General features: G+C 45.3%; 1 protein-coding gene across 1 annotated transcript in view; it reads right to left on the bottom strand.

Moving 5' to 3' along the window:
* PHAX (phosphorylated adaptor for RNA export) overlaps positions 1–22,179 on the bottom strand; it is an 83,668-nt gene that overhangs the window by 34,888 nt on the left and 26,601 nt on the right. The window contains exon 2 of the mRNA XM_085632695.1: positions 9,204–9,835. Within this exon, the coding sequence (XP_085488821.1) occupies positions 9,204–9,835 (632 nt within the window). The remainder of the gene's footprint in view (positions 1–9,203; positions 9,836–22,179) is intronic.

Raw genomic sequence — 22,179 nt, 5'->3', positions numbered from 1 at the left:
CCTCTCCCTTACCGACTGAACCAGCACCAAAGCAAGCTTGCCAACTGCATGAGCAACGTTGCTGCTTCAATGAAAAAAACAACAGCCTCCAGCTCAACACATACAAAAGTCCTAATCTTCGGCAACAACCACTCCCCCAGGACACCTGTTGGCTGCCCTCTGAACTTGGGCCACCAACCCACCCCTGCAGACCATGTCAAGAACCTCAGGATCATCCTGGACACCAACCTCTCCATGAGCAGACAGATCAGTGCAGTCTCCTCATCATGCTTCTATATTTTGTGAATGCTAAGCAAGATTTCCAAGTGGACCTCACTGAGCACCAGGGGAACGGTCACCCAGGCTCTTATCACAAGTTAACTTGATTACATAAACACCCACTGCTTCGGAATCACAGCCTAATGTCTTATGCAGACTCCAAACCACCTAGAACACTGCCACCAGGCTCATCCTGAATATCCAGAGAAATAACCACATCTCTCCACACCTCAACAATCTCAACTGGCTCAGAGTCCAGGAAAGATGCAAGTTCTCACCCATGCCTACAAAGCTCTCCACAACACCAGTCCTGCTTATCTCAACCACTGCCTCAACTTTTACCAACTCACCAGACACCTTGATCTGCATCTTAGACAACAGCACACCTCCCTCATATCAAGAACACCAAACACTGAGGACGCTCCTTCTCCTACCTCACAGCCAAGACTTGGAATGACCTCTCGAAACATCTCAGAACCTCCCCCTCCCTTATGGATGTCCGAGGAACCCAAGACATGGCTCTTACAGAGGAAACTGGCATGATCTCTTCCTCTCCCCTCAGGCAAGCCCTACTCAGCACATGATTAGCCTTGCTCTACAAATGCTCTACAAATTTACATAAAGTACTGCTCCACAAGTACCTATAGAGGGTGAAGAGGTTGAGACAAGGACGCGGAGAACCACTTTTGCTGCTATGCTGCCAAAGCCAGTAAGTTCACAGAGACTGGCAGGTGCACACATTAGGCAAGTTTGTCAGTCAGTGACCATTGGAGTAGACAAGACACTGGTATACTTCCCAGAAATTTTCTGATGTTGGCTTTCCAACCTCCAACTGGAGATAAAAGTACTCCCTAGGGTGTGGCAGAGGTGCCACGCTGAGTCGTGCTAAAGGTTTCTGAGTGCGATGTGATTGTCGCACCTGTCCTTGGGGTAAGCAGAGTTGGTACCACTCAAAGAGGAACACTTTTGACACATTTGTGGGGTAGGAAGATTCACTCACTATTCCCGTCCTGACGAAGCACCACAGATTCTCCTGACCCTAATGAGGGAACCCACAGGATTGATTGACTATGGGATTTATAGAGCGCCTGGCTGCCGGAAGGCTTCCCTGCGCTGACCAAAAGTACTGTGGTGGGAGTGTGGCCCAATTAAAGAGAATGGTGAAACAGCCAGGTCTTCAGCTTCTTTCAGAGGGCCAGTTCATTTTGCAATACTCTCAGTTCGAGGGGGAGATCATTCCACAGTTTAGGAATCAGATGGGCGAAGGATCTGCCCCCCCCACCTAGACTTTTTAATTCTGGTGGAACGTAAGAGGTGCAGGTGGGAAGACCTAAGTAGTCTAGTGGGCTCGTGCGCGGTTATCAGGGTTTTGAGTTTTTCCGGGCATTTATTATTCAGGACCTTGTGAGCAATGCATAGGAATTTCAATTTTACCCTAGCATTGAGTGGTAGCCAGTGGAGCTGTGTAAGGGACTCTCAGACTACCAAGGTACTTTATGACCCAATTGGAAACATTTACCTATAAAGGTTTTTAATCTGGCAGGGCGGTCCAGTAATTAATTAAAAGTAGTTAAAAGTAGTTGGTGGCTCGTTGACCAATTTAAACACAAATCACACGAGATCACACCTCACCTAGACTCTACCTTGCATTCATCATACAGCATACAAATAAAAGATGTTCACCAAAGTGACCCTTCGGGGGACCCGATGGGCATTGCAGCGCTGGCCCAACGAGGAGCGATAGCCCCATGTTGAAGCATGACATCCCTTTGGGATGTGGGAGGGCAACATAAACCAGTCCTGCTGACTGCCACTGTGCATATGCCAGAGTCCTGCACAACCTGTTGATATCTCCCCTTACTCTTTAGGAACAGTAGCCCCCATTTTTGTTTGGTACTATCTCGCTTGTACGGTCTAAACTTGATTACATCAATAGCATCTACTATGGATCAGATTTATCAAGTATAAAAATAGACTACAATGGACTCCGAACTCTGCTGCCAGACTACTCCTAATTGTAAAGCCACAAGCCCACATCTCCGATCCCTTGCTTTGGATATAAATCATTATGAGAAAAATATGATTTATCGAATGAATTTGATGGTTGACCATGCGGACGAAAATTGAATACTGCCTTGATATAATAAATATATCACATCTGAACTTAATCCAAGTTGAATAATTTTTCAACAACCCCTGGACATAGGGGCATGTGCTGTGCTGAAGGGGACGGATCCCAACCGGTGACGTGTCCACTTTATATTGTTACACATGCTCCATGATCAGTGAGCGAGACCCTTTACAGCATGCTACAAATGGAGTAGAGTGATTAACAGTTGGAACCACTCGTGCGCGTTCCTATTTATTGATATGAAATGTACCATGTTACCACTCTATTTATTCTTAAATCACAAAATAAATATGAATAAATACCAATAAGATGGCCCACAAATAAATATGGATAAATACAAGAGGAAATGTTAAAAAACATAAATACCATAAAATCAGGAGCCCTAATTACAATTTACCTTGCTCCCCTAGCTAAGCTGATCCGGTCATTTGGTTTCTCAACTTACACGGACGATACAGAATGTAGTTCTGATTACAAGTAATGTGGAAGAGGTGCCACACCGTTTTAACAACTGCATGAGATCAGTAGTTAGCTGGATGAGCAGTCACTGCCTGAAGCTAAATTCGGAGAGAAGTGAGGTACACCTTTTTGGTAAGGACACCTCATTTTGGAGCACTTCCTGGTGGAACTCTTCCCACACCAGTACCTAAGGTTAGGATTTTGGGGGTAACCTTTGACTCAAAATTCATTTATTGATCAGATCAACATACTCACCTCATCCGGTTTCTTCATACTAAAAGGACGGAAGACAGCCTTGACCAACAGAAGAGTTATCATCCCTCTAGTTTTGTCAAGACAGGGCAAATGTACTGCCCTTTATCTGGGAATCCAACTAGGCCCCCTAAACAAACTACAAAGGCTGTAAATGCCGCAGCAAGTGTCCTCAAGAAATTCCAAAATTTCCCTCCGTTTCTGAGGCAAAGGTGGAGCTTCACTGGCTCCCAGTAAAAACAAGCATTTACAATGCAATGGACTCGGCATTGTTAAAGTTAGAGCTATTGGCATTGCTCATGACATTATTTTTGTTTATGTTGTTGTTTTTAAAAGATTTAAAGAAACGGCATTGTTATTTACAATGTCAATAGCTTAATCACTCTCAAATGCTCCAGCAAGGGAAACGCTTTGTGTGCTCTTGCACTCCCCCCCACCCCTCCCACTTGTAGCGCGAGGCTCGCGCTTGTTTAAACTAACGATGTGTAAATTCACAAAGCGCTTACAGGCTGTGAAGTCAAAAAACTATGAACACCCACCTCTGTGGCCCCATTCTCTTCCTAAATCCATTGTTTATTTTTTTGCAGGTTGATATAGCGCAACCTCTACCCGAAGGTATTGGAGCGCTTTAAATGACCACCAGTTACCTTACACAAGACACATTCATTTTTTATAAACACGGGAAGATTAAGATATCACAGGATGCTGAACCAAGGCCGACACTCGAACCCTGCGCGTCAGCTCCAAAGTCGGCTGCTCTAGCCCTAAGTCTACGTCCTCTGTTTGAATTATAGGACCCACTGACCTGCCTCTTGACCTCAACCACTTAGGAGACTTTGAAGGCGAATTTGTTTAAGTTCTCGTGTGCCCTGATCCATGCGTGAGCAGCTCGCCCACTTCATGTTTTTCGCTGTGCCTTCTAAGACTTGTAGCCCTACTTTTAACTCATTCTTACAGGAGAATTATAAATCCGAACCTGTAACAAAAATACAATCTGGGTAGGATTAACTACACTCGCAAGGACCAAGGAAACTACACGACCCATCATGCATCTGAGCTCACACTCATCATGTAAGCAGAACGCGTTGCCCCGAACAGTCAGAGGTTGTTAACTTTAATCTCCCCCCTCAAAAGTACTCCCAAACGTTCCCTTCCCACCACAGCCGCACCACAATCACTATGTCTGCCAACTTCAGTGCTGAAAGGAGGTGCAGTAAAGGGGTAAGCTCAAAGATGCTAGATCTGCCGGAGAGAGAAGAACCAATGTATAGTGTATGCTAACATTGTGAATACAATCCTCGAGACAAATAAAAGCTAAGATAATACAATTATAGTGTATTTATTTTCCCCCCCTACCCCGCCCCTTTCATGGTATCATCTAGATTGCTGTTGTACAGTGGAGGGAGTGAGTAGAATGTCCTTCACATTAGCAGCCTCAGAAGGATTAAAGGCTGTGTCACCGGCAGGACTATTTTTATCGACCTCGGAAAGATGACATGCCTAATTTGAATTATGATATTTATTATCTCCTAGGCCACTCGAATGACGCAGAAAGGGAGGGCCAAACTAGGAGGCAAAAAAGGCAACTATGCAGTATAATGAGGCACTTTTTTATAGTATTGCTTCATTATTTTGTGGTTTTTTATACTTGCTAACACTTTCTGGCCAAAGATTTGACCCCTTTGGTACCAGTTTAACAACCAAATACGGTCATAAACAACTGAAGGATGGATAACCAGTCAACCTTTGCGGGTGGCATTCTATTGTGCGGAAACAGGGGTCGCCACATATTTAGTTTGATGCGATTCAGCTAGACGCATTGTTTGGTTAAAATCTGAAGATACAGCAGTGGATGGATCAAGTGGCAAATGGGGCAAATCTATTATTATGTGGAAAACGCTGCGGCTGCAGAATCGCATAATTCAAGTGGCCCTGATTATATAGATCTGCTAAGGATAACAGGTTGAGTTTCACATATGGCTGTAAATATATCGACCTCGTAAGGATTGCGGCCTATATCTGCCCAATCATGACAACCTGGGTTTAACGGTACTCTTTGCATTAGGGTCCCAACACACTGAGCTGCCTTTAGAGGGGTGACCTATAGCGCCTTGCCCATCACACGAGGGCACTGTGGGAGGTGCCAAGACTTGAAGGTTCGCCACCGCAGCGCCTCATGAATAAGTCACATCCTCCCGGCCTGGCAGAGTCTGGCGGCTCTTAAATTTCATCAGAAGCTTGTTAGCAAACAATAGAGCGCACAAGGGGCCGGGAGGGGCCGCAGGGGTGGAAATGGCGCTGTAATTGGATAGGGCGGATGCACTGTACTTAAAGGTAGGGGGGAGGATCCGTGTCAAGCACCGGTACTGTGCCATAGCTGAGAGCTCCGCAAGGCTAACTGCAGGGGAAGAAGAGTGCACCTGTGGCACCCCACACACTCACCTCGCACTCCCAGCTGGACCCGTGCGGACCCGGGGGTGCCAGGTCACTGCGCCCACTCTTCAGCGGATCCTTCGTTCTCCACCCGTTGCAGCTGAGGGTGCAGTGCACAGAGGAGCCAAGGGCGCATAAGGAGCGGCGCGGCAGGGACGGACCCTTGGACCTCCTTTCTGCAGCTCTGCCAGCACCGTGGATATCCTGGGGTACGGGGGACCCCAACAGTGCGGCTCCAGTGCAGGAGGATGCAGTCTTCCAAGATAAGGCTTAATATTGGAGCTTAGACCGTTCCGGGGGAATCCGGAACTTTGCACAGGGAGTTAAAGTAGTTTTCGCAAGATCACACGGTTGGTGTCAAGTGGAGAAACCAGGATTTAAACGGGTTATGGTTTGTGACCAGAGTTGGAAACGTAAACATCAGACCACACCTCACCACAAGCTCCAGGTTGCGAGGATAGGGCAGCGAGAGCCATGAACACCGCCGCCTTTCTCCGAGGCGAAGCAGAAATGCCTCGGAGAAACGCAGCGGCGGTTTCGGATTCGGGGGCGTGTTTTTCTTTTCTCTCCTCTTGCCATTGGCTGGAGGAGAGAAAAACACGCCCAGCGAAAAGTAGCGAAAAAACACGCCCCCGAATCCGAAAAGGACGGGGCTTGTTTTGCGAGACAAAGACTCTTCTCCAATGGCTGGCCATCATTTAAGAGGCCAGCCAATGGAGAAGAGGGGCGGGTTCAAGCCCCTCTTCTCCAAAACATTAAATCTCGGAGCGAGACTGCGCAAGCGCAGCCTTCGAGCAGAAACCTAAAAAGGGCGTGGCTAAAAAGTGGAAAGAAGAGCACAGAACACGCCCCCGAATTTGAAAAAGACAGAGCCTATTTGGAGGGACGGCTCTCTCCTCCAATGGCTGGCCTCCGTTTAGGAAGCCAGCCAATGGAGGAGAGCCAAAAAGAGAGGCGGGCTAAATAGCCACTCTAAGCATCATAAGATTTCCGGACTTCTGGTTCTGCCTTCGGCAGACCGGACGGTCTCTCGACCTAAAAACAGAGAGTAGCCTTTTAAAGTATGTGCACAGTGCACAAAGCTCTCCATGGAACTGACCGAGTATTTAAACAAAAAATTCTTGTGGTATACCCCTAAAAGGTGTCTGCACTCTGCAGCTGTCAAAAGGGGATTGTCGCATTAACTAAAAGTATCTTGGGTTGGGAGGAGCTTTGTCCACTCCGCCTGCCTATTTTGGAATGGGTTGCCTTGGCATCTGAGATGTCAGTCCAATCTGAACATCCTCAAATCCTGGCTATTCACTTTCCCTCTTGATTCCACTAGCCTGCCCACAGTACAGTTCCTTACAGACATCAGCGCCAAGACGCCATTGCGAATTTGTTGCGCTTTACAAATATATACATCAATATCAAAAAATGGATTGCCTCACAGCAAAGAGTAATGCAGGCAATGGAGCTCTACTTAGGACAGAATTCATACATCACAAATTAATTGGCTGCAGCAGTGATGTAATAGTATCTAACCAGATTAAATAGCAATAAAGTCTACTACACTTCCAGGCTGTATCAAAACGGGTGTAGCAAGCAGGAAGAGAGTCGGTAGAAGTGCATCAATACAAAGTTTTCAACACAATTGAAAATGCAAACCTCAACTCCAAAATCAGCCTCAAACATGTTTTTTTTTTTTTCTTTTTTTTTTTTTAAAAAGTCCTTCGCTCGCATGACTTTCCCAGGACTTGTGATTCCACTGCTACATAGCTTTTTCGCTATTTGAAAGAACTTGAACAAGCCTGACCAAATCATCCCAGCCTAGATCAGGAACAGATGGGCTGGGCAGTTGATGATCTAGACTGCAATCGCAGCTATCACACCACTTCAACATTACCTCGGTTATCATGTTAACCAGGGTTTTCCAAGAGGTGATTTTCTTCACCTGGGCCCCCTGATTAAGTAAACACATGTGTAATTGAGTTGACATGATGGCTGGGGTTGTATGACCGAACAACGCATGTTATTTCACATGCCTTAACAAGGTCATAACCATGACCGCGTCTTTACCACACATTGCTTATCCAGCATGCCTTTACAACGAATTTCGTTGTCAAGGCATAATTGGTAAAGGTAATAAGTGGTAAAGGTTACATCCCAGCCCTCTGCCTTGAATCCGAAAACTGGGCCCCAGCCCTAACAGCTACACCAACTCCTCACCCTGAGCCCTAAACCCCGGCCACAAACCATAGATGCTACTCAGACCCTGCCCTAAAAACTTCCCTGACCCCCCCCCCCCGCACCCCCTTCCACACCCTGAGCCCTAAAACCCAGCCCCCAGGACCAGAACAGGAACCTAATGCAGCTATGGCAATGTTTCCGGACCAGCTCCCGCAAGTGTGAAGCATTGCTGGTTGATATTGGGAGCAGATATCGCATCACCGCTGCATACCGCAACCCAGTAACAAAACCAGCCGCCACTGCTATAAATTGAGCCGCACCCTTCCAGCCTCCAAAGGAAACGCCTGATGCCCACGCCGGCCAGTCCAGCCCTGAAAAACACCCCGACCCCAACCTAAAAATCTGTAAAAGTACTCATTAAGCCGCCGTTCCTTCAATTGTCGTCTGCAGGAAGTCTCCAACACCTTCCACCCCCTGCCCACTTGCTCCAATGCTAGACCCGACTGCCTTCACCACACATATGCCTTTACCCCCTTTACAATGGAAATCGTTGTAAAGGAATAGGAGTGATTTAGGCATATATGTTGTTGCGCTTGCGTTGTAACAGCATGTGTGTTTAGGATAGGATAAGATATATGTTTGTATAGCGCTCGAATGCCGCGGCGTCTTGGCGCTGGTGTATGGAAGTGGTACAGCCTATGTTACAGGACCTAGATTGAGGTAAATAGCCAAGTTTTCAGATCTTTCCTAAAGGATTGCCGATTTGACTAAATCTCATGGCTGTTGGCATTTTGTTCCATAACTTTGCTGCACAGTTTGAAAAGGTTCTTCCACCCCATCTCACTCGCCTAATTCTATCAATTTGGAAAAGGCCCAGATTACTGGATCTTAGGGCGCGAGCGGGGGTATAGGGCATAAACATTTTTTGGATATCCTTGGCCACTCCCCAGTGCAATGCTTTATGAACCACACATAGAGCCTTGAATTCCACACGCTGCTGCACAGGGAGCCAATGCAGTGCTCCGATTCCTGCCGAATCCAACGTTAGACCACGTTGTTATTGCCGTTTCCCGATGGCTAGCTTTCACATTCTGGTTAACCCCTCAAATGTACCCAGACAACATGCCATTTGACGAGTTGTGCCACTCTCTCAAAACCTCTATATCACATCCTCCCAGGTATTAACCTGGCACACTAGGCCATATTTGGGAGCCATGCACACAGACAGCTGTTGCTTGGCATACTTTCACCAAGTTACAAGAAAGTACAAACACTCAAAGGTGCTCTGAGGAATTTAGCATGACAAACAGTGCACAGACTGGTGTCAAATGTGTAATTGTGCCTTTAGATGTGATAAGATAGGCAAAATGTCTATAATCTTTCACAGAGTAAAATATTCTCAAACCGTTCTGCATACACATAACACTGTTGTAAACAACAAGCAACACTAAAAAGTACCCAACAATAACTCAAAAATGATAGAAAGTGGCCCAAACCTCACCGGAAAGCAATTTCATCAGCAACTTTTTCTTCGGTATCTTCCTCTGTGATCTCAAATCGTCCTTTGAAGTCCATTTCCAATCGTTCCCCCAGCCTTTCTTTCACAGGCCGCTTTCGTTTGAGATGGGCATGTCCATTTTCCTCCCCTTTGTGGGCTGGTTTCTTATCCTCATTTTTTTCCTCGTTCATATACTCATCCAGCTCTTTATCCAAGATTGCCATCTCCTCCCCTCCTAGCTTTTTTTCTTTCTCCATTAATTTCTTAGCCAGAATATAATTGTAGGCCTCAGACTGCCGGCTCATATCAAGCTGCCCATCCATGCCCAATATTCCAAGCTCTGATGCTACTAAATCTTGACTCTGATCCTGTAGAACAGAGCCCCAGATATTGTTCATTTTTTTCATGGGGGGTGCAGCTGGCCTTGAATACCCTAAAACAAAGGGTAAGGGTTCAGGTTTAGGAGGCAGATTAACCTGCTTTTGTCGTTTCCACAGGGAACGGACTTCATCATCAGAGTCCGAAGCACTTTCATCACTTGAAACTGCACCCTTGGTTGTGCGATAACTGGAACTAGAAGGAAGGGGTAAGGCGATGTTTTGAAGACTTCGATCTGTGCAAATCAAGAAAGATTTCTGGAGAGAGAAAAAAAAAAAAATGAACACAAGGCTAAAGGAAATTACTGTACAAGAAATAACTTAACTGCTCACTATCTAGGTTCTTCTATACAATGGCAGAGGTAATGGACACAAGTAAGACAGCAAAGGAGAACACAAAGTAATATTGTTAGCGGGGATAGTACAAACCATTCTCATTCATCCTCTCCAAATGTATTAGCAGTGCTGTAATTATTTTTAATATTTCAGACGAACTCCTGGGCTAATGCAAAACGTCATATGGAAGAAGGTGCTGGAGTTTTGCTAGGCCTAGTTTCCCATGCTGGTATACCTCGTCCCTGCTTTAGCTACTACTTCAAAGTCATCCATACAACTATTTCTTCTACAACCTCTGTGGTGACCACAGGTTTCCATAAAAGGTTTCCACCTTAGAATGCTTTACATGTAACTGTTACGGATGTTCTGTGGTCTTGCAGTAGGGCACGGAGTGTTGGAGGGATGCCATAAATAAACTCACCTGAGCTGCAAAACACCTTTTTTGCTGTTCCTGAGCAACCTCCTATGGGCTAATGAGACACTGGTGAAGAACAAGGAGAATAATGGCACTCAAATACATCTCCTACCATGGAAGAAAGGGCACAGCTTCATCTAGAAAGGAGTATACAGCGGAGCATAGATATCCAGGTCAGCCACTCCCAGGCGCCATGGGAGGTTTTATGCACAAAGTAACATTCATAATTGAAAAAGATACACAGAGAAATATGCAAAGATCGCTGCGATGACCATTGGCATTGAAAAGTAGGAACACCAGGGGAAGAGTGAAATGCAATGGAAGTTAAGTGTGCGCATCCATCCCAACAAAGACACTTAATCAAGAAGGGCACACTGACACAGGGTCTGAGGGATAGAAGCATCAAAGTAACACCAATGCTAGAAAGCTACCACCCTGTAGAGACTAACTGAAAAATGCTTGTTGGTGACAGGCATACCAACTTGTAGACTAAATAATAAAGAAACAAAAGGAAACTGAAAAAACATGCTTGCTTGTTGGTGATAAATGCACCCAGCCTTGGTACCATGGTGCCTGAAAGGGGTTCTCAACAGATATTACATGAGATTTAAATATTTAGAAACTGTGACCTCCGTTTGAGCTCTGCATTAAAGGGAACATTCATGCTGGTTTGAGGAAAACAATTCTAAGAGGAATTGGGCACTTTTAGTGGAGTCTTTGGGTGTTTGGTTAAGTGCATGAGAAGCTAATTTGGAAGTGCAGATACAGAATATCATGCCATCAGCGATTTTTTAAAGTCATCCTTGGTAACCACCAATATATTGGAGCAAATGCAAAAATGAAAAGAAAAGAAAAATGAAAAGAATTATGCAGTATTTGGCCAAATATGCCAGTGGCGCAAAAAAATGGCCCTCTCATTGCAAAGCATTGAAGCAGGTCAGGAATTCTTGAATAATTTGCCACATTTGGACAGAAATTATGCATGTGGCGCGTACATTTGATAACTGTATTAAAAGAAAATGAGATGTGCATTATGTATTGAGGGTTTCCAATTTACTGGAAATATATTTTAGATGGCTCATGTAAGGGAAGGGAGAAAAGTGCGGAGAATACAACAGATCATTAGGTGTGCAAATAGGATAAGGAAACATGGAGAGAAGAGAAAATGTAGAGCGTGGCAATGGCAGTAAGATAAGAAAAGACTGATGTGAATCAGGGATACAAGTGTTACCTGTGTGGTGGGCCACATGGCCAGTAGTAGAGAATGCCCAGCTTATAAAGCAATCTGGAACAGGTGTCGCACCCCCAACTTTTTAAGAGGAACCAATAACTGAAAGAAATAGATTGTTTTGAAGCTGGGAGAGAATGGAGGAGACAGTCCTGCAGAATAGGTGGTGCTGAATGAAGAGAAGATGAAAAGATTGATTCTTGCTCTAAACGCTACATCATTTTAGAAAACCAGTATAGGAAAGGTTTTGCAGAAAGAAATGTGGTGTATGAATGGATGCAAAGCCAGGAGGATATGGAGGTAAGTTGATTTAAAAAAAATGAGGGGTTATTTTGAAGCTGCGCCGAATTTTAGTGGCATGAGTGGGGTAGTTAAGGAATGTCTGTCAGTCAAAGAGGATGAGATTTTATGGTGGCCACATCAAAAAGAGCTGGAGGTTCGGTAGGATCCAGTGCATGTCCTAAAGTACAAGTGCGACAATTTGAGGTAAGTCGTAAAGGCTGTCAACAAAACTTTCCAAGGGATTTCTGTGAGAAACTGGGGTGCTTAAAAACCTACCTATGGAAGATTAGGTTAAAAAAAGAGCCAAGCCTGTATATGTGAAAGTCAGGAAGTTGTGTGTGGCTGTGTATGAGTAGGTCAAAATGGAAAAGCTGTGTAAGCTAGGGCTTTAGAACCTGTTATGGCAACAGAGTGGTGGGCTCCAGTGGTGGTGACAAAGAAGGTCAACCGGAAAATTGTTGTGGATACATTTCAGTTCAAATATAATGGAAATGTTGACAATGTTGTCTGGGGCCAGGTTGTTTGCCAAATTAAATTTGGCTTCAGTATATCACAGCTACACAAAGACTCACAGGATCTGACAGAGTCTATTACACCGATGATTGCTTTCAAATTGGAACAAATGCCTTTTGGACTCATGAGAAAGGGCCTCTTTTGACATTGTTAGCCCACACTTTTTGCCTGGTCTTGATGTGGTTTCAATTGTAGTGCACAGGGTCCCTGCCAACCAGGTCCTCATTGCCAGTGCTTCTTCTCTAAAAACGATGCCACGATTGGCCCTTCAGGCCCCCTGTATGTCCCTAGATGGTGACTGGGTACCTAGGGAATTGGGACTGAAGAGGGTCCCTTTAGGGACCTCTCACCTAGGCCATGCAGACTGCCACTCCAGCATGCATGGCCTGGTGTAGACAGAAATGACAAAGTTGACATGGCACACTGCCTGTGTGCCGTTCCACATAGCACTGCCTAAAGTAAAGGTAAGCTACCCCTCTAGCAGGCCTTCAAGCCTAAGGGCATGGTGCACTATACAACGTGTGCGGGGCGTATCTGAATGAGCAGTTATGCTCCTACAATATCTAAGAATGGCCTTAAATATTGTAAGTGCCAGGGAGACCATTGCGAGTACATGGGCTCGAAACTCTACAACTTGAGTTCCCCAGCACCATGATGGCTTTTCTGAAGCCAGCAGTGTTTGGTACCAAACTCCAACTTTCAATACACCCACACTGATGCCAGTGTAGGATTTACTGAACCATTTACCCAGAAGGCACCTCAGAGGTGTTGCCTGAAAACCTACCAACGCTGGTGTGGTTACAGACTGACTGTAGGCAGACTGCTACCACCAGACATGTTTTTGGACCCCTGGGTGATGGACTCTGCTCTCTGGGGCCAGAAACAATGCACATCCTGGGTGGAGGTGTCACACATCCTCCCCCAGGATGGGCACAGTGCTCGAGAAGGAAGCGTCAAAGGCCTGCCGCCTTTGTAAGCAACCCCCAGCATCTGCTGCTAACAGCAAATATCGCAGCCCTAGGATGGGGAGACCCCTCCAATTAGGGCTAGGTCTATGCCCCTCCCACCAGAGAGTGGCATAACTGAGGGTGTAGTCACCCCAGGTAAAGTGCCCACTGACCCTACGTGCTACTCCCCTAGATTTTGTTTTTAGGCAGCTCCCCCAGACCTGAAAATTAGTTCCTGTCGACCTAAGAAGAAGGACGAAGACGACGCCGGACAGTGAAGCCTGAAGAGGACTGCTGACTTGGTCCCAGCCCCACTAGCCTGTCTCCAGCTTCAAAGACCCTGCAAAGGAGATGCCTGTCCTGCACCTGAGGAAGACTGCCTGCCCTTCGACAAAGACCACAGACTACAGAAGACAGCGGCTCTGTCCCAAAGAAACCTACATAGAGGACTCCGGTGACCTCCGGATCCGCAAGTTCTGCCCACTCTGCACCCGACACCTCCGGCCCATGTCCAGGTGACCCAACGATCCAGAACAGGTTCCCCGGCGATCATGGCCTCTAGTCCAGCATTGTCTAACCCCTCATAGACTCCATGACAACACCTGCAGCATGAATCCAGAGGCTCATTCTGACATCAACCAGTTCTATAAAGAATTCGACGTCTAGAGCACCCCTGCACCAGAAGCCCTTGGGCCTTCATGAGCTGAACAGTCTGTGCGCCTATGATTCTCCCCTCCCCCACATCCCTACTTACCTCTGTGTCGCTGATCTCCCTCATGCAACCTCTGGTGCAACGCCTACACCCAGATTGTCTGGAGCAAGTTCTTCATTGGGAAGCATCGGGCTTCCAACGCTGTAATTGCACCCGGCCGCCCCTGTGCCGCTGGTGGTGAATGTTTGGGGCTGCCTTGTGGGCCCCCCTTTGCTGGCTTTAACCCCCAAAGCTTGGCCGCTGTAACAGATTAACCTACCTGCAAGCAGTGTGGCGTTGAACACCCTCAGTCTTTATTGAAACGCATTTCTTGCAAAACGTACTTACCTTATTGCAAAGATCTTGGTCTTAAAATAAAACTTAAACAAAGCTTATTTTATAAAATTGGCGTGGATCTCCCTTTTTGAGTGATGTGTCACTTAATAGTCAATGTTGTGCAATAAATATCTTACACTCCTCTGTATTAGGCCTATAGGGCTGGTCGTCCACACTACTACTAATAGAGCACTTTGGGTTTACATTGAGCCCTGTACACTTCTGGTACATCTATGGACTCCGTGCACGGTAGAACCACCTAGTGGCATACCATATACAGGCCAGCTTCCTACAACCCACATCTGCAGATTCTGCTATTCAGAGTTTTATGCCTTATGTTACGCAACATGGACACTACAAGGTTCTTACCTGGAAGACATTTTGCTTTACGGTGCGCTAGGAGAGCTAGAATGATCTTGGAGAAATAAAGAGTTTGTTTAACTTGGAGGACAAAGAAGTGTAGTTTAGGGAAGCGGGTAAACATATTTAGGACATATAATTAGTGCTAGTGGGGTGAAACCAAGAACAGAGTTAGTGGAGGCAAGTAAGGAGATAGAGGTGCCTACTTGCAAAGAAGGATTCTTGTTGTTTTCTTTTAAATGGTGGAACACTAGGGAAGACCCGTTCCTAATTTAGCAGACAGAACTAGTAACATGAGATTATTGTTGATGAACAAAATGAAATTCAAGTAGAATTCTGTATGAAAAAAGGAGCGTGCTCTGTTAAAAAAAAAAAAGAACACAAATAAGATCTAGAACATGGGCCATTGTTATGAGCTTCAAACCAAGTACAGACTGTGCGTTAATCACAGATACAAGTTCCAAATGATTAGCAGCTGTTCTGACACAAATTGATGATTGTAAAGAAAAAAGGATTCCATTTGTCTAACGGGGCATTGAGAGGTGCTGAGGTGAGCTATATAGTATTTGCGAAAGAACTGGCAGTGAAATGAGTCATTAAGTTCAGGACGTTTCTCTGGTAAGCAGTTTTTAAGGTGAAAACGGATCATAAGATAAGATCATTCACGAAAAGGAACTCAATGTAGTCTCTTCCAGAGTAAGGAAATAGGAATTCTATTAGCATGAATAAAAGTTCTGCGTAGAGTACATAGCTATGGTGAGGAACAATGCGGCATACTATTTGTCCAGATTGGTCAAAGAAGAATGTGAAGAGAAAATTGGTGACAATAAATGTATGTAGCAGAGTCTGTGTTATCACAGATGGTTTGATACGGAAGGAATAAAGGAGAACTGAAGAAGAGAAAGATATTGTTCTCTATGAGGTGGAAAGAATTGTAAAAGTAAAACGGTCATAAGCTGGAAGACATTTCAAGATTTTTGGAATGTGTGGGATGACCCATCGGTGAAAGCTAGCCATCTTTTCAGGGATACTAGATTGATCACTTCTGTGTATGAGGAAAAGATTGATTGAGTTGGCTCATGAAGGCCATTAGAGCACGGTGAAGACAAAAGAACATTTGAGGATAGATTTTTGGTGGCCATGACTAGATTTTGCCGTAAGGATGGCTATTAGACAGTGTTGGGAATGAGGTAGAAATTAGAAGAAGTTCTTAAAAAGGGGTGCATCCTTCAGAAGACGTCACTGTGGAGACCATGGGGCTGTTGAGTGGTGAAATTACTTAAGGATGGCAGATGTTCACCTAATATCCCAAATCACCTCAAAGAATGTCATTTAATACTTGGAGAACATTTTTCTAAGAGATGTATTACCTAGCAACATGTTATATGACAATGGTGTTCATTTTTGTTCAAGAGACCGAAGATATTCTGATAAATGTGGGATCAAATATACCAAATGTGTTTTCCATCTTCCATAAATGAACGGAGTAGTGCAGCATTTCAACAAAACATGAATAGATAGTATTCAACTGGAACAAGTGAATGGTTGGATTAGCGAAAGGAGTTGTTGACGAGGTTGGTTGCTTACAGAATGTCTCTGCGCCACAAATAAAATTACATTTGAGATGTTCAAAGGGAGGAAATCAGACAAGAACTTGGTCCCTGGCTGGATAAGTTGTAATAGGGAGGCCTCAATAAATCTACTCACACACTCACTGCGGCGTGTCAGATTTTATCAGGCAGAGCTATATTTAGGGCCTACTAGCCTGGTCTGGCGAGAGCGCTAATTTGGCAAAGAGCAGGTGTTCTATTAATTCAGAAATTGAATGAGCAATGCACATGCCTTTAAATCTTGATTTTACCATGTCACGTTTGCTGTGTTGAAAGACGGAGGACAGATGTCAACTTATGTCTAACATATTGCTGCTTATTTTATCCTGGAGATTGATGTTTACTTTTCTTTCTCTGACTGCAGTTAGAGGATTTTGTAAAGTGAACTGTCTGACAAAGGTGATGGGCACACAACATTTAAATAGCTTGTAAATGAACCAAACAATTGTATCAAAATATACTGCAGTAGTTAGGAAAGCACTTTTTGGTAATTCTGAAGTGAAATGGGAACAGTTTTAATGGATCAACACAACTCAGAATACTTTACTCTGTGATATACAAATAATAAATATTTGCTGAAACCCAATTTGCACACATTATCGTTTGTGCGCTACATAGTTTTATCAGTAAAACTGCATTGAGTGGGAATGTTTATGGCTATTTCAATGGAAAATATCTGCCTGTAAATGACAGGGCACATCATACCATGCTTTAGTACTATATTTATTAAAAGTACAAGTTTTTAAACATGAATTTATAAACATTCCTATCCCCGACTTGATGACAACGCTATTATTGAACTAAGATACAAGTCAGGGGTCTTGTGTGGGCTGTATCAGGATTATACTTGGAGCAAAAGTTTAGTCTATTAAATCAAACAAAAGCTTTTTTGTAAAACAGACATTCTGAACTCACATTATTGAAGGAGCTCTCGTATGAGTTCTAATTGAAAAAGTCTACTCAGTGAAATAAAGTATTTGTCTAGGATCACCCAATTAAAGACAAGTTTATGGGTCAAGCGCTTAACAGTTAAGTGGAGACGGTTTTTCACATCACTAGACCTGGAGGTCTGGTAAAATATTTCAAGCCTTGATAAAGATTGGGAGATGAAAAGTAGTTTTGGGAACATGAAGGAGAGAAAGATTGTAAAGCAATAAAGGAAAAGGGATGTGGAAGTGAAAGTGAAAGCACCTACAAGAACTGTAGAGTGGTCCAGGTTTAAACAACCACTTAAGTTTGTAACACTATTTTACAATGCTTTCAAAACAGATGGCAGGTGGATTAGAATGTGTGCAGAATAACGTATGATGCTTTTGGAGGTGTCAACAGTCACTGAATCCAGCGGGAAAGTTGGTGTGAAGAAGCAAGATTTGGGAAAACTCCAGTTAACATAAGAAGTCAGTGTGCAGAACCCCAAAGTTTATGCAAGATTCTGTCTGCAATTAAAGATAGAGAAGGTGAATTAATTTCTAGCAAATCTATAGCATTGTATTATGTTTGGTTTTACATGCACAGCGTTTTAGTTATTTTCACATGATTTTTTATTTTATTTTTAACTTTTCAGTGTCAAACATTTTTATTGGCATTTTGAATTTAAAGTGACATTGTGCATCAAAAAACGGTTTGTCAGATCACGTTTCTCGTAGTTATACCAAAATGCATTGCTATTCACATAGTAATTAGTCAAGTTTCCTGCCACTAGTGAAGTCTTTCGACATAGAATTTCTAAATATAAACTGGGGTGCAAAACTGAGGAAGTGTTCATGGAGTTCTGGGTACAGGTGTCGAATGAGGCCTTAGGGTGGCATGTGCCCCGATTGATGGTAGTTGCGCGTGTTTCCAGGGGCGGGGGGAGGGGGTGGACTGTGGTTGGTCTAGCTCTGGGATCCGGCCTTCGTTTGGGGCGTATTTCATGGCACTAATAACAAACTACTTTAGGAGTGCGCTGCGGGAGGGGATCTGGAGGGCATGTTTGTGGTCTGTACTTGCGATTGTGTGTCCCGTGGTGTGTGGGGGTCCTCCTCTGGGCTGTCATGGGGTAGTGGTTGTTTGAATTGATTCAGCAGAATAGCCCATTCCAATGATATGGGGTGTTTACGCATCCCTTTCACCTCTTCCTCTCGTAATGTTTCTTCCTCCGCCGTTGCCCATTTGTGTACCGCCCCCACCCATGCTGCGATCGGAGGGCCTGTGGGGGACCGCCAATGCATGGCTATGTTTCGTTTGGCTAGTAAAATGGCCTACAAGGTAAATCTGAGGGGCACTTTGTGTTGTTTTTGCTTCTGAAAGATACCCAGTGCACAGGCTTCCCAAGTGTTCAGGTATGTGAGCCCGGTAAGATCCCGGAGTGACTTATGAATGTGTTGCCAATATGGTTGTAGTGTGGGGCAGCTTCAGAACATATGAGAAAAATCGGCTGCTTGTAAGTGGCATCTGGGACATAGAAACTGGGTGTCGGGATAAAATCGCTGGAGGCGCGCTGGTGTCAAATACACTGTGCAGGATGTAGAATTGTATATTTTTGAAACGCACATTTTGAGACACCTTCTTCAAGAGCCCTCTCCCATTCTTTCTCATGTAGCGAGCATCCTAGTTAGGCTTCCCAGGTGGCACGCAGGGTCTCTAGTGGCCTGTTCATGAGTTCCCTGATGGCTTTATAGAGCCATGTGACCAGGTGTCGTCCCACTTCCATATGTAAAATTGTGTGTATGACCAGGTGTGTAGCTGGTTCCCCAGTCAAGAGGTCATAGTACTGTCGATAGTTTGCAAGGAGTTGGCGGTGGAGTAGAAACTGTCCAGCGGGAAGATCATGGTCATCTATAAGTAGTTGGAATGGCCCAAGTTGTCCACTTCAAATAGCGACTCCATCTCAGTGATGCCGCAGTCTGTCCATGTATGTAACATGTTAGATGTGTAGTAGTTTTCGTGTTTGGGCCATCCACCAGCAGAAAAAGGAGGTAGTATGGGGGTTTCCCTGACGACAGACGGTGTGTCCTTTGCATGCACTTGCGTGCCACTGTTACTTGTAGGGGATATGTACGTCTTGGTTTGGTGCCAGGTAATAGTAGACGATGGAGTTCTGGGATGGGCACTGGACCAGTCGTGGTGTATGTCTCCCCTATAGGTCTGCCTGCCATCCAATAGGAGAGCCACTGCAATTGAGTGGCTTGGAAATAGGATTTGAAGAATGGGGCGGCCAGTCCTCCCTGTGAGGTGGGTAGTTTTAGCTTCGTTAGTGCTATCCTATGTCTGTTTGTCCCCCATTTCAGTGAACTGAGGAGTGCGTCTAAGTCTCGGAAGAAGGTTCTGGGCGGGATTATTGGTAGATTCGTGAAGTAGTATAGTAGCTGCGGAACTATTATCATCTTGGCGATAGCCACCCGGCCGATCAGGGCTAATGGGAGGTTTCTCCAGAATCCTACTGGGGATCTGATGCCAGCCAATGCCCTACGGTAATTGATGTCGGTCGGGTGCAATAGAGAAGAACCCCGAGGTATCGGGGGGGCATCTGCGCTCCAGGTTAGGTTCTGATCGCCTAGCCTGACAACCCGGGGGGGGGGGGGTTATTGGGTGTGGCAGGTACACTGTAGATTTATCCCAATTTACTCGCAGCCCTGAGACCTCCGCAAATTCTCTCAGCGTTAACCAGATGGGTGTTAAATCCTCGGTGATGTCTCTGATATATATTAGAAGGTCATCGGCATACACAGAAACACCGTGCACAGCATCTGCTATGGGAACGGCCCATTGTTCTCCCTCTCGTCGCAACCGTATGGCCAGTGGTTCTACCGCGAGGGCGAAGAGCAGAGGCGAATGCGGGCAGCCCTGCCTCATGCCTCTCTGCACTGCAAATTCCGGCGAAATGTATCACCCTATAAGAACACGCGAGGTAAGTTTGGTGTATAAGAGTTGTGTATACAGCAAGAGGGTGGGGCCAAGTCCTATTCGCTGTAGGACCGGGAAGAGATACTGCCATGTGGGGGGGGGCCAAAGGCCATTGAGGTCTAGGATAAGACACGCTGCTCGGGGGTAGGCGTCACCCACTTGATCTTGGACATGGAAGAGTCGGAGTATGTTCTGGGATGTGTTTCTGCCCGGGACGAAACCCCACTGATCGGGATGTACCAGGGGTCGTATGATTTGTGTGCATCTATCCGCTAATATCTTCCCCCCAAGATCTTGCAATCGGTGGATAGGAGCGTGATGGGGCGGTATGATGCCATCAGTTGTGGGTCGCGGTTGGGTTTCAGGAAGTTCACAATAACCGATTCCCGGAGGGATCTCAGCAGCTCCCCTTTATCCAATGCTGTGGTGAATATCGCCACCAATCGATGGACCAATAAGGGGGAAAAGGTCATGTAGTATTCTAAGGGGAAATCAGTCTAGCCCCGGTGCTTTGTTACAAGCTAAGGGGTGTAAGGCAAGAGTAATATCCGTGGGTTGTATCACCGCCTCTAATGACGTACTATCTTCTTTTGTAATCTTAGGGATCGTCAGGGGATCGAGAAAATGGTCTCTTATGTCCTGCTCGATCGGGGTTGGATGACAGTAAACCTCCGGGTAGTGTTGATGGAATGCTAAAAGGATCTGATCTTGGGACCGTACTAGGTTGCCGTGGTAGTCTATCACTTCAGTTATGGGTTTCATTTCGGGGTCTTGTTTAGTTAACCATGCAAATAAGGTGCCTGTTTTATCTCGTTCCTTGTGCATTCGGGTTGCATACGTCCTGAAATTGTATCGTCGGAGGTCGATGCAGGCCGTTAGATATTCCGTCTTGGCCTTGGCAATCTGTGTCGTCGCCTCTTCCGATAAGTCGTCCTGTTTAGTAGCGGTGGCGAGTTGCTTTTCGGCCTTGGTGAGTGCCTGTTCTAGGGTCCGTTTTACCCCCACTATTTGCTTAATACATTCTCCCCGGGCCACCACTTAAAATGTGTCCCACTCTACCAATGTGGAGGAGGCTGTCCATGCGTGGTTAGTGAAGTAGTCTTGTATACTTTGCCCCTGGTCATGTTTGAAGACTGGATCTGCTACGCAGTCCCGTGGGAGGCGCCATGTGGGAACTGGGGGTCTCCAATTTGATCGCAGAATGTGAGCATCATGGTCAGAAATAACCCTATAACATACTAGAACAACTATGAGTCTCAAAAAGTAGAAGACCTAGACACAAGGATAAAGGTAATGCTAGAGTTTAGTAAAGCTGTGAATTCATTTATGCATATATGTGTGTATGCACTGGAAATAAAATTCCCATCATCAACCTCAAGAGGTTAAATTCATCATCTGGGAAAAGAGGACGGCAAGAGTACCATATTCTACTTAGCAATTAGTAGATCTTGGTCTCTTATGTGTCCCAAACCAGTGGATGATATAGTTGTTATTTGATGATGGATGGATAGGTGTGCGAATTGCAGTGCTCGTGAAACGTGATGTTGTGGGGGTGCTCGATAAAAATTGTCTAGCAAGGCACTAAAACCCTTTTTATTCAATCGCTGCCTTGTTAGCAATGACTAAAAACAGTGCTATGACAGTTTAAACAGATAACTGTGATGACAAATAGGTCTACATGTTTCTGCTACCGGGTGAAATTCACCCACGCATTCTTCAGGACCAAAAAAGCTACTGCAAAAAAATAAACGGTGCTCGAGTGAGCAATAAAGTGAAATGATACAACCTGGACCCAAAACGAAGGGCCAAGGAACTCTGTGGGAGGTTATTTTTCCTCCGTTGACCCAAAATGTTGTGGGTGTGCGCCTCACCTCGCCTGGCTACTGCTCAGGTTAGGGGAGGCCCCGCTCTCTCCGTCGGTACCTCGGAGTGGAACTGAGCTCGTAGGGGAGGCCAAAATAACCCTACCCATGTAGTCTGTGTGTTGCACTTTGGGCAG

This window comes from Triturus cristatus, chromosome 2_1, assembly GCF_964204655.1.
Source record: "Triturus cristatus chromosome 2_1, aTriCri1.1, whole genome shotgun sequence".
In the NCBI taxonomy this organism is placed as follows: domain Eukaryota; kingdom Metazoa; phylum Chordata; class Amphibia; order Caudata; family Salamandridae; genus Triturus; species Triturus cristatus.
Note: the sequence above shows the minus strand (reverse complement) of the source record. Positions and strands in the feature narration are given on the sequence as shown.